This window comes from Falco punctatus (genome assembly GCF_963210335.1).
Source record: "Falco punctatus genome assembly, chromosome: 4".
Lineage (NCBI taxonomy): Eukaryota > Metazoa > Chordata > Aves > Falconiformes > Falconidae > Falco > Falco punctatus.
Window position 1 is genome coordinate 98,750,175 of NC_137583.1, and position 13,939 is coordinate 98,764,113.

The following is a 13,939-nucleotide window of genomic DNA, read 5'->3' on the forward strand; positions in this document are numbered from 1 at the left end:
GGCATCTTCATCCAGTTTGCAAACTTAACATTGGTTGGATGAAGGGGTGGAGATTAACTCTTCAGTCAGACAGACTGAAGGAAATGTTTTTAGTTTCTCTACACATAAGACTTGCCTAGTGTAAGAGGAAGAACCAGCAAGACTTAAGGAAGAATGAAACAGGAAAGAGAGAAGAATTTCTTAGCTATAGCATTAGAGGGATGACCCTCAATTTCCCCACACTGTGCTCAGATCTGTGCTCTGGCCCGCAACCACAGACAACGCTGAAAATGCTCAGTTAGTATTGGCATAGTGCATACACTTTCAATGAATAAGGAAACTTTACAGAAAAATCCTTTCAAACTGCAAATATTGGCTGCATTTCCCTACTAGATTTGCACCAGTATTCCACAGATCCACTCTACTTAACAAAGGCCCTTTCCGTTGGAGTTTCAAACTCAATTCCCAGTTCCATTAAGGAGTCTTTTTTTCCAACCCTTGTCTATCAAAAAAAAATTTTAAAAGGCTAAATTTTGATCATGCAGCTGTAAGCACATTGCCAAAGGGCAAGACAGTAACCTTACCATGATGTTTGCACAGTGTGCTATGAATGTGGGCTGGGGGAGTTTCATTAGCAAGACTGTGCTTCCCATTACAACACTACAGAGTTAAAAGCGGGACCTTCCTAAGACCCTGACTTTGGAGTCCTATGTATATACTTGGCTCCTGAGGAACAGGAGCTAAATATGTGCACTAAAGCCCAAACCAAGAATTTTTAAGTACACCCCCAGTTCCTTGGCCACAAAGATCATATATCCTACATAAAGAGGACCGTATTACCGAGGGCCTGAAACAAGCACTGATTCTGTGAAATCTCCTGTAGGGAACACATGCTTTCAAGAGTTCCCCCGAAGCTGGGACTCTGGTTCATTACTCCCATCTTTTATGACATAACAAGCAACAGAAATTACCTTCTAAAAAGATTTTTAAACATCCACAGTTTATTCAGCAAAACCACAAAGATCCCTGTGTCATCTTTTCCCAGCATTTTTCTATTCAGCTCTTTGCATCAAGTCCCAAGATCATCTCTTCCTGACCAGTTTTTTGCCTTATCACTGAAGGAGAACCATTAAAGCAGACCCCATTTTTCTGTAGCTTCCAGTTCCTTTTGTCACGTGATCTTCCAGCCAGCACCTCAAGGCTGGCTACCACGCTTTCAAGTCCTGGCCTGCAAGACAGCTTTCTTGCAATTCTGTCACTTCTTTCAAAAAAAAAAAACCTGCCGTAGCACCTAGACCAGATCATTCAGGACGTGGTCACCCCTTCACATCCTTGTTGAGTCCTCTGTATGTTGCTCTGAACCTCTTAAAGATTTCTGTAAACCATCAGGGAGGTAAGAATATAACAGAGAGGGCACAAAACAGTCTCAGAGCACTAAGACATTCTTTGTGCTGGCTGTGGACAGTAAAAGTGGTAACTGGCTTACATACAGCAATGAAGACTTCAGCCAGCTGTTGACAAGTTTCCTAACAGCAAACACTAGAATAGCTTGCCTAGACAAGGCTGGAATCCCCATCACAAGAAATTTTGAAGAACAGTTTAAACAAACACACTGGAAATACTTCAAATACAGATATCGTTGGCTTAGGGTAGAGAGGCATAGGGCTAGATCATCTCAAACCTTTCGTCTTGTATTATCTGTTAAAATGGTGTTTGCAGTCTTGAAAAAATACAACAGATTAAAAAGAAAATGTAGGGACTGCACATCAATCAGCTGTTGTTTTAGGAAGCATTTGCAAGCAAAAAGGGGAAGAAGATGAGTGATTGCAAAGACATGTAACAGAAAAACCATTCTCAAGCAGCTTCCTTCTGGTACAGAGACAACAGCCAGTAAATAACCAAGCTGCTTGCAGAGGCTCAGATTAGGATCTGTCAGCACTGTGAGCTATTTGCTCAAATATGGATGGATTTCCAGGGAGAGCATCCTAGGAAAAGCGTCAGAATATCCATTTTACACATACAGAGATGCTGTTGCCCCCAGTGATTTGAATACATCCAAAATGAGAACACAAGGAGACTACAATAGTTTAGTCAACCATCTAATTATATCAAAGTGACCAAGTTCATCCGAAGAGAGTAGATTCCTTCCCCTTGCAATCCAAACTTAAAGAGATTTGTTAACAGATTGCCTTCTCAGCCTGGACAATACAGTATCACGTCCTTCACAGCACACTGTTAAACACAGGATTCTACTTCTGTAATTGCCATTTCTGAACACCTGGCACGTATCTGTCAGGTAGATAGTGTTTGCTGTCCTGTCAGGAGAATTATTTCTAGAGTCATACTACTGTAAACATTCCAACTGCGCAAACAAATTAGTATTTAATTAAAAAATTGCAAAAGAAAACTAGGCACTGTGGAGCCCCCAAAGAGATGGGAGAGCAGGAAGACAAGGAGAGCTGCCTGCACAGAAATACAAAGGGCAGGGAGAGTCTAAAGAGGTATGGACAAGGTCAAGTCTCAACCCTGTGATTGATTCAGGAACCATGAAGTTTTGTTCAACGCTTAGGAAGACAGTTATTTTATGAATATAGGAGAAAGAGTATTCTCGTATGTAAGTTAAAAAAGAAAATTCAGCTATATAGTGCACACTATTCACCAGTTTCATGTTCACCTACTTGCTCATTCATCCCAGGTAATCACATTTAAAGGCCTTCATTCACGCACAGGCAGGATTACAGTCTAAGCTTACAAACCCCACTCCAGGGCTGGAAAAAATACCTGTGCTAAGCTGAGCCCCTACAGCTATACTCTATAGGCAGATTTCAAATGGCAGCTCCTTACAGAACTTCAAAAATCACACCCACCTTCCATATAGGACCAATGTGAAATCTACACTTCTAAAACTGACTGACTAAATCCAGGTTTGCACTGGCCTGCTGAAATCAGAGAACATTGTGCCCAATATTCAGCTGCTGTGCCAGCAAACCACTTGCAAATTCCCAAGGACAGGCAGCAGGGAGGATTTGAGGAGCCACAACGTTAGCATTGGGAACGTTCCTTCTTGCCATGCCTTCAGGAGGGAACTGGCTACGCCAGACAGCCCATCCCACTGAGCTTCAGCATCTGGAACAGATCACACAACTACACCACACATACTAGCTAGGGGTCTGACAATGTTTTCACACTATGCCCTTCAAATTGAAGCTAGACCCACCAGTGCGTTGACCACTGCGTCAAGGTGAGCCAGCTGACTCCTCACAGCCCCTCTTCTCCTATGCATCTGCCCTCAGTCAGAAGGTTTCATTCAGATTTCATTTCTACCCCTGGACACAGCTGACAGAACTACATTTGAGGACAGATTAAAGTAACTGATGTGCTTGAGACTGCAAAGGAGTAAATGCCATGCTGCCCCATTTTGTATGACATACTCAGTCCTAGCAGGACTGTATGCCAAGGCTAGGAAACCTAGGATAAGTCCCAGCCATGCAGTAGCAGCAGCGGTGTGGGCGCAGTGACCCAGTGTGTGGCATGGGCAGGGCAGAACACTCTGCTACAGCACCTACAGACACATCCTTGGGTAAAGCAGCAGCAAATGACAACAGGTTCTTCTTGGTAGTGCTGTACTCTGAAGGCTCCTTGTCACAGAGACCTCCCTTCTGCACACTCAAATACATACCACACCACTTGGCAACCTCCAGCAGCGTTTTCATGTAAGTAAATCGGGATTAGGAATCAGGGCCCCAACTTTCAGTTCCTTTCTGTAGACAAGAGATAACTTCACTGAAAGCAGTAAGTAGGCAGGTGTGTTAATGAAGCTATTTAAGAGCCCTACTTGAAAAACTTTAAGCCCGTTTTTCCCCATATTTGTTGTTTTTATTCTTGTATCTAACCAGATGCATGTTTGCAATCCTCAATGGAAAACCTTTCTGCTTGTAATATGATAGAGAGTTATGGCAAGAAGTGAGATCTCATGTATTACACTACGTTTTCACAAGTACACTGTAAAACAAAACAAAGTTAGAATGAGAGCCAGGCGTTCCATTCCCCTCACAGCACTAACTGCCAGGAAAATAAAAATACTCTTGGCTGTTAAAAGCACTGAACTGTTGTAGGAGTAATATCTAAATAGTACTTTTACTCTGCACACTTCAAGCCACAAACCCCACAACTGGTATGAAACTAATTCTGTTTGATTCTTTACTTCCAAGACCTGGCTCTGAGGTAAATAATACTTCACAATAAACTGCTTGGAACACGTTCTGGTGTCTGCATAGGGACGGTGCCACAAAAAAAAGTATCTTGGGTTAGAGCAGACCACATTATTCCAAGAATGAAGTGTGTCTGGTACTGAAAACACAGCACACAGCCATTAGACTTTGCATTTGGGGTGAGAATTTAAGAGAAGCTCTCTGGCTCAGGTGAAGTACATGTGTCTGGTTCAAAACCCATAGCAGAGATGTAGATACTCAAGCAAGCGGTGCTCCTTTTCGCACTTTCCTCAAGTGACACTATCATCCTCACCAGCTGAGAGGAAATAGGCAGGTTTTGGCATTGGCCATCTCAGAAAAGGGTGGCACCTCTGGGGTCCCCACGGCCCATTACAGCCTCTTCATAACACAGAAACAAATAAGAAATCAACAAGAATAACTTTGTCTGCAGAGACTTTACAATCTCATTTCTCTCTTAATACTGTTATCTGCTCATAACTTCCTCCTCTCATTTTTCCTTCTCAAGCAAACGGAGGAGAGATTTCATATCTAAAGAACCATTTTAATAATGTCAAATACAAATCAAAGGAACAAACCACAGATTATGAAAATAATTGATTCCATTGTCTTAACCTTGTGTTGTTCAAATCTCACCAAGGAGTTTGCATGACTGACATCAAAACCATAAGAATTGGAAAGAAGATTCTGTTTGGTGTAGAAATTCAACTTGACTAACAGAAATTGTGCATTTTTGCAAATCAGGCGCTTACAAAGATCATCAGTTTACTTGAACAAACAGAAGATGTGGATTAATGAGTAAAACAGAATAAGAATTCTTTAACTTAAAGCCCTCCACATCCAAGGTGCTGGCCCATGAAAAAAAGATACTCCAGGCCCATTAGGGGGAAAAAAAAAAAAAAAAAAACACCAAAAAAACCTACCAGGAGAAAAAGAATACATTAAGGTTAAAATGTCTCATTTTAACCTACATTCTGCAGGAAGTTAATTGGAGGCTGTGGTCCAACCAAAACAGCATAAATTCTGCATATGTCCTTTTACTTATCAATTGACTTTAAGACTTTGGAGATAGCAGAAGGAAAGCAGTAAACAGGCTCTCCAAGAGGGAACAGATGGAGGCTAGAAAGTCCCTCTCCATGTTACTGCTGTTTGGACCAGCTTGCATTTAAGTGTTCTCTTCCACGGTTCTTCTCACTGTTCCCATAAGAAACCAACTTAAATTTTTCCAAGGTTACTTGCATAAACATGAAAAAAAGATATGAGGTCTGCTCAATGAAAGCCTGTTCAGACTAAAATGATATTGATACTAACCAGGTGATAAAATCAGCTGAAATTGTCTGGTCTGTTGGCAGCTCTGACCTGCCAGTCCACATGAATAAAACCAGCACACTAGCAGGACCGTGCACCCCTTTTGTAGGCTCCTCTCCAGTTGCAAAACATGGTAAAAAAAAAAAAGTCTAAGAGTGTTCCTGTAATGTAAACAGCATACAACGACTAATTTCTACTAGGCTGAGGCAAATATTATCTTCTAGTTGAGTTCAATTTCACAGTCCAAGGTAAATACTAAAGTTACAGCTTTTCTTTAAGAGAATTTCAGTATTTACCTCTGGGAGATTTTTTTTTTTTTTTTAAAAAAAAAGTCTTTGAAGATTTTAAAAAGTTGCCTCAGCTAAACAATTCACTTATTAACACTTAAGTCTTTAAAAAGTGAACTATGGTTTGGGAAAGGGAAGGAAAGTAGGGGGAAGATAAGAAAATACTCAAATCATTATAGATGGTTCAGCCATATGTCTCTAACAAACAGATGTGGGTCGTAACTTTCGTACTGTGTGGTTGCATTGATATTAGGCTTGTCTACAAATTCTATCTCGCACGCCTGGGTGCTGCAAGGAGAATGCTCCAGCTCCAACACTGTTATGTTGTTTGGCACCGATGAAAAAAGTATATTCCTTGGAACAAAAAGGGTCAACTGAGGACCACGGGCCGGCCAGTAGCGACCAAGATTAAAGCCATTGATCCAAATTTGCCCCTGTTAAGAAAGAGAAGAAAAAAACACAACATTTTAATAATTTGACAAATTACAAGACAGCTTTAAGCATAACGCTCTTTACATAGTAACTGAATTTCCTCCATTTTTCAGTTTGATACAACACAAGGATAGAGAAATCTGTTCAAGAAAATGCTAAAGACAGTCAAAAGAATCTAAATTCCCTGATGAGTTAAAGCCATTTTAATATTTAAAGAGTGGTCAAATACTGCAGGAATTCCAAATATGACAACACCTAGGAAATCAGAATTGCAGGTTCCTGGCACTGAATTTTGCACCAAGTTTAAGACCAAAGCAAACCTGAAAATTGTATTTGCATGAAGCTGATTGTTAAAAGGAGACTGAACTCACAAAAGAAAAAAGCAGATCCTAATTCTGTTGTGGCTCTCTATACAAATATAAGACTACACTACCTTGGTACTCCCTTCCTCTTGCATGATTTCATTAAAAAGATATAGCTTCCCTAAACACATGAAATTCAGATGTATATTATACTTGTAAGCACTTAGTCAAGAAAAGAACTTATGAAATCACACTGCAACAGAGTATTTTGTTGTAGTTACCTACGACCATTAAAATCTTTGGGAGTCTGCTAGCATTAAGTTCAATGAAATTGTGGTTAAATATGTGTGTGTGTATATATATATATATATAGGCATATAAACACTTTAAATTACTTTTTATAGTGAAGGTGGCCAGAACCCGTATTTCAAAATACTGTTCTAACATTATAAATACCTTAAGTTCAAAAGATAAAACAAAATTGGCAAGGGGAAAAAGAAGAAAGTCAAGAGTCATTTGTACACCACAAAATACACACGCTGGAGTGACACAAATGCAGATTTTTCCATAAGTCTACAAACTGGTGACCTGCAGAATGTTTAATAAAACTGTAAATAGACTCCTACTGATTTGAGCTGAAGTTTGGTTCATTAAGCAAGACAGAAGGAGAGAGACACAGCTGTTTTGGACAAATAATTTGCTTTTGTTCCTCCTAAGCATCCTGTCACCATGTCAGACGAGTTCAGTGAACATGAAAAGGGATGGGAACAGATAACTGTGTCTGTGTTTTTGCTTTTGGTAATCAGAATATAGAGATTAAAAACTAAGTGATGTACACTGATAAAAATAATAAAATAGTCTGAATCAGTGGAAAGTAATGACTTTTACTGCACTGAGTGATTTCTAAAATTGTCTAGGATAGCTGAAATCAGTATAATGATTTTAAAGCATTTACTGAAGCACAATTGTAATATAGTGAGTACTGCTATTCAACCTGGTTTAGATATATTTTTCTTATGCTCTCTTTTTCAAGTATTTATGAAACTGAATTTTATGAAACTCACAAGATAAATTTTATAAGGAGTTGGTGCATTTGCAAATGCAGGTGAGTTATTATTTCAGCTCTGTATCTACTTCCGTGGTATGAGATCCTATCTTGCACAGCTCTGCCAAGGTGTTAATAAGCTTTGACCTCAAACTTTTTTTTTTCTTTTTAATCAAGTTTATCTTGCTTTGTGGGTTGTTTTTGCTGTATTAAAAGGCAAGAAAAGAGCAATTTCTGCATGCTCACTAGTTTGCTTCTGTAGTAGTTTTAGAAGAAAACACTGCATTAATACAAACTCCCCACACAAGATGAATTAGTGAGTGTATCCACTAGACAGCAGCCTACCTACTATAGAGTTTGGCTGTAACTCTGTGGGAAGTAGGAGTTTACCGTAGGAATCAACTGCATTAGAGTTCTACTGCAGGAGGAGTGATCAGACAGGTCTCTGCTCCTGATCTTAATCAGTCACTGGTTGTAACTTATTTTTCCGGTAAAGCTATAAACTTAATTTCTCAATTCCAAACTGTCGTTATTAAAATTGAAGTTTCTAAAGACTACGCACTTAGGAGTTTATATGCCTGGAACCAACAAATCATGACACTATACACACTATCAACAAATATGCCCTAGACAAAATAAAGGAGGGGGGATCCCTATCTTCAGTAACAAGATTTCCTTTGGCAGGGTCTGCAACTACAAACCCATGATTCCACTGAAAGCAAGAACAGCCCTGACTCCAAATCCTCTCCTCTGAAACAAAAAACCCAACCAAAGTCCAATAAATCTAACCATACATGCAGGGGCATTGTATGCTTAAGGGCATCATGCTTCCTCAAGTGAGGGTGAAGGAAGCTTTATTAATAGTGAAGGATTTAAAACCCACTAAAGGCAAACAAGCTACTACATAGGTCATGACTGTTAATGCTGCACCCTCCCTTCAGGCTGTCCAGCACACCATATTCCTTGCCTTAATATGCAAAGGCAGGACTATCATTAGAACTATTGTGTTTTCTTGGAAAATGTTGTTTCCCTGGTTTTCCAATTACTCAAATAGGTGAATTTAAACCCCTATTAAGAGTCCCTCTCTACATCTTGACATCAGCAATTTATACAGTGTCACTCAAGGAACTTGAGGCCCAGATACAGCGGGACCCAAGTGGAATTTACACCCTTAAAACCCTCTGCCTTAAAGGCATTTGCTTGTTTGTAAAGTTATTTGGAAGTCTCTGTTTCCACACCCTGTATCACCTCAATCTTATTACTCCTGTGTATTGTATTTAAAACTTTGGTCCAATCCGTATAAAGCTTGAAGGATCAATTCAATAGTCCTACTTACAGTTCACTGGGATCATTTCACCACGACTGCATTAGAGGGTATACAAACTATGTAAAACAGAGGCTTCTATAGATCAGAAGAAAAGACTTCCACCAACACGTAAGAATTCTTAGAAGTCATTTATCATTTCACAGATGAGTTTGCCAACAGGCAGGTATGATCACCTTGCTTCCTTAAGACGACTGGTGATTCATGGGGTCACAGAATTTACTGCTAAAGTCTCAGATTCCAGTTTCTGTGCAAAGAGCTATTTTGGGGTTTTATTCAGTGATTGTGTAAGACACGCACATATACAGGAACAGGGGCTAAGTCAGACTTCCTCATCCAAGCTCAGTGCCAGCAACGCGAAGTGCCTGCAATGAATCACAGTCCTGCATATTGGGAAGTGCTTTAACCACTACAATACTGTAGATGGATAACCAGCAACTCCTTCTCATACTCTCTTTTAATGGCAGTAAATTAATTATTTCAGAAAGAAATAATTTTGCTACCTAAGACTATCACAGGCACTTCCCTGAAGCCTGGACTGAAATGCTTAGGCCTCCAAGAGGAGTGGTACTTCCGTGCACACATTCTGCTCTCTGTGCCTCCCACCAGCTAGTTGAGCTGGTCCTTACCCATCCTGCATGCTAGCAGTTTCAAACACGGCACTGTGAAAACACACTCTTTGCTGCTCTACCTATGCTTCAGCTCTATGATAAGTACCCATTAAGAGACCTGCCCACAAGCTTCCCATGGCAGTGCTCTCTGATCTGTTCAGTCTGGTTACAGGTAACCTCCAGAAGACAAGCAGTAATATCTTCCATGCATTGGATTAATTATCTATGGGCACAACACCAGCAGTTGTGTCCAGCGCTCTCTATGCTTTGTAACAGGATCTGTTGTTCCTCACACAGCACCACAAATATGTTCTTAGTCACTTTTAATCAATTAATATAACCAGGAAAGTGTACTGTAGCACCTCACTTTCTCCAGAATAAAAACCTGTTTTATCTCAAGACATGTATTCACTCCCTCCCTCCAAAAAGCTGTTTCTGCTCCATATCAAGACAAAACCTCCCCAGAATTAAATGCAGCATTTCTAAATAGCCTGATAGCTCATCTTTCTCACTGTTGAAAAACTAGTTTGGCTTTTTTTTTTTTTTTTTGTGATACTCTACTTTCTAGACCAATACCATGTATCTTTTGAATATGTTTCCCTTCTCTTAATGGTTTATCTCTAAGATTTGCTTAAAGCAAGGAATCCATTTCCTAATCGTTTAAATATATTTTAGACACCCCACCAGTACAACCAACTTCTACCTATCCAAGAGAGGTGGACTTTCAGTAGCTTTCTGAATGGACTTCCAAGTTTTCACAGCAAAAAGTTGTACCTTTGTCCAGCCAGGAAACTTGACATAGGTGTCTTGAGGCAAGTCTGGAATCCCTCCAGGAATTGAAAGTCTACCGGTGTAAAAAGTAGGTGCTTCATAACTAAGTGGATTGCCAATAGATCTCCTTGGTTGATCAAGGTAGCCATTAATGTCATGGTTCACTGCTCCATCTATGTCTAGAGGATAGATTTCCCATTCAACAGATCTCCTTGGTTGATCAAGGTGGCCATTAATGTCATGGTTCACTGCTCCATCTATGTCGAGAGGATAGATTTCCCATTCAACAGATCTCCATGGTTGATCAAGGTGGCCATTAATGTCATGGTTCACTGCTCCATCTATGTCTAGAGGATAGATTTCCCATTCAACAAGTGTATCTTCATCAAGAGTTAGATTTGAAACTAGACCCTAGGAGGAAGAAAAAAAAACCACAACCCCAAAATATAACATAATTAGCTTAATGTTGTTGGAAGTTATTTGGCTGCAACTATAAATCAGTCAGGAATAAAAGCTAAATCAAAGTACTTGCAACAGCTGCCAATCTGTGTATGAAAAAAACCACTAATGCGGTCTTCAACAAGTTATAAGCTTTGCTTAAGAATAAAGGGTTTCATTTATTCTCTGTGAAAGGTCTGTTCCTCTTCAAAGTTTTGAAGTTTTTCACTGATGCCCAAGGGGTTTTTTTCAAGCTTTTTCCCTGTAACTGAAAATTTCTGTTTTTCTTTAACATGAACACAATTCCAAAACCTGGGGCTTAACAAAAAGCAGAAGCAGCATTAAATATCATAAGTCTGAGATACCATCAAGAGATTTGGTAACAGTGAGTCACTAACACCAGACATTAACCTGCACGACAGCAGAGAAGGCAGTAGTTTACCTCCTACAAGTCATCTACAGCTAGCATACAGTATCACAGAATCAAGGCACATGCTTTGTGACCCCAATTCAGTGAAATACTTTAAGCTTAGAGTCAGCTTCAAGCCCACGGAGTCCTGTTTCACTTCCATGGTACAACATGTGCAGCACACTAAGGTGCTCACACAAAGAATGCAAAAAGCAAGGTAAGGTCATGATTTAAGAAGAATGAAAGGAACATTAAGTGACCCTTGCACACACCCTAATTGTGTTATAATAATAGTTTTTAAAGTGGTGTTTCAGTGCAATGCAAGAGGTTGATTTTAAACCGATGCTGCTACATCCATATAATTGCTTGAATAGACCCTGCATAGAAGCTGTTTTTCTGTGCAACAATTTCTGTTGCAAACACCCCATGTCAAACAGGAACAAGCAAAACCACATTTTCTGTGGCCTTGGAGAGCTGACACTATGTCATGTGTCTGTTCCAATATCTAATAAACATTGCACTGACTCCACAAGCCTAGTCACCAGTATGAACACTAACTGGTTTTCTCTTCCTTCACCTAGATGCCCACTTTACAGAACAGGAACTTATTTTTCTTATATCAAAATAAAATATCCGTCCAGAGTTAAGTAGCAAAACTTTTCTGTACAACCTAGACTTTACTCTAGGAAGTAATGGAAGTAATGCAATCAGCCCAAACTTTCTAACCTGCCTCCCTAGTTCCATCTTTATATACTATGAACACTGTGATTTTTCAAATGAGATGAAGTGCCTACTAAGCAGTCTTACTTCGGTCTGCATAAGAATGCATATTCAACAGTCCAGATATGGATATAAGTTTTCCAAGTAAAAGAAAGGTAAGTGTCAGTGAGCATGTGAAAAAATATAGAAAAAACAGAACACACACTCTTCCTTCGTGTCCTTCAACAAGAAGACTTAGATCAGCAGAACGTTTTAAAACCAAAATCCTTTTAAGATTCCTTCCCAAAGCTAGATGTCTAGTTCCATTTCAAGCTCAAAAAAAGTGATTAAAAAATGCAGCCAAACAAAACCCAGAGAAGCTACCCTATTTACTTTAAAACGTGTGGCTTCACAAGGTAGGAACCTCTTCCCCTAAAGTTATTTTTGAAAGCACAAAGTATTTGAAACCCAAGGTATAATTATTCCCAGTTTTCACAATCAACACAAAGAAGAGAGTGCGGGAGTAACTCTATGGGAAGAAGCAGTGCACAAAAGCCAAAGCTACCCGAGAAAGGCTGCCTCTTGTACATGGAAGGATCCTGCTTTTAGAGGATTATTCTCATAGTACATATCTACTAAAATTGCTTTTACTCTTAGATCTTTAAAAGGTTGGAACTCTGTAGTGTGAACTTCAGTTCAACCACAACACTACAGAGCACCCCTCTAACCCTCCACTGTGCTACCTTAGTTTAGCACAAAGCACACAGCTTTCCTTATCACCTGGCTTGTTATTAAGTAAATAAATAAATGCAATCTTCCTGCTGCTTCAACATTAAGGTAAAACACTGGGATACTAGCTGCCCTCTCTTGCCACTCTGAAAAAGGCAAGGTACCAAAGACAGTATGAACAGAGTTGGCACTACTGCTACCCTCTGAACTTACATGCCACAAACACAGAAAAGCCCTCAGTTGCTGATGCTTCTAATTCAGAGGCTTTGATACATCCTAAAAGTTCCCACATATATTTAGCTGGTTCTGATTAGGATTTAAAGAACTGCATGCTTTCCAAAAGGTAAGACAGCAAAACTGCTTTTCAGCAGAGTGAAAGCAAGCTTAGCAAATGCTGAGTTATACTTTGCCTTGACTTATGAGTCTGAGCATAATTGGCAATGCAGCTAGAAATCCTCATCACAAAACACTAACTGGCCAATTAGACTCTTTTAAACCAAGTCTCAGCTTTGATTCTTCTATGTTGCTTAACCATAACTGATATATCCTTCTTCAACAATGTAAATGGGCCCACCTTACTCATGGCAGCAAAACACAAGTGTGAGAACGGTAGTTTCTGCCTACTGGTGATCTTGTAAGTCTCTTCCCAGTCCATGTTTTATGACTAAACCGGATTCCTTAACAGGTCCAAACTTGACCAGAGTTTGTGGTCTCATCCACTAGGCTAGTCAAGATGCCTCCACTCTTGGGTTTACTTTTTTCCCTACTTATAACCTTAAAAATCCTACTTCCTCACAGCATACGTGCATCTGCTTGATAACTAAATGGTACTGTTCAGGCACATGTCTTTCCTGTGATGTTTATCTTTCTTCTGCTCTTGCATCTAAACAAACCAAGAAACACTGAACAAGACTTTATTGTGCTCTGAGACACCTATCATAGACAGAATTCAGATCAAGAGAAAACAGGAGCTTTTAATTTACCTGATACCACCCTAGTACCAAAAAGCACCACAATCACCAGACATCTATTAGTCTGGACAGTCATTAAACACTTTACACGATTTCTGAAGGAAAACTGCCAAATCAGTTTAGGCCAAGTCAAATCTAGCAGTTAGGGGGCTGCAAATACCTTCTTAATTGTAAAGTTTCATAATTACTTCATTATTACCTGTGGCCTAGTAATATCAAAAACTAAAATAGTAGCATGCTGTGGTACTGAACACAGCACAAACACAACACAAGACTGGCCTCTACAACACTCCCCTCTTCAGCAAATACCATACAGCACAGGGCAGGGGTCCTCAAACTTTTTAACCGGGGGCCGGCGCGCGGACGAAGTGGCAGGCAGTCATCTGTGGCTGCTTGGTTTCTCCC

The 13,939-nt window shown here is 39.8% G+C and overlaps 1 protein-coding gene across 2 annotated transcripts in view; it reads right to left on the reverse strand.

The window, feature by feature from the left end:
• Positions 1-4,731: 4,731 nt before the first annotated feature.
• GLB1 (galactosidase beta 1) overlaps positions 4,732-13,939 on the reverse strand; it is a 46,751-nt gene continuing 37,543 nt past the window's right edge. For both annotated transcript variants that reach the window (XM_080387234.1, XM_080387233.1), the window contains 2 exons: positions 10,292-10,699; positions 4,732-6,237 (listed from right to left, as the gene is read on the reverse strand). In XM_080387234.1, coding sequence (XP_080243360.1) covers positions 5,977-6,237; positions 10,292-10,699 — 669 coding nt within the window. In that variant the 3' untranslated portion in view covers positions 4,732-5,976. The remainder of the gene's footprint in view (positions 6,238-10,291; positions 10,700-13,939) is intronic.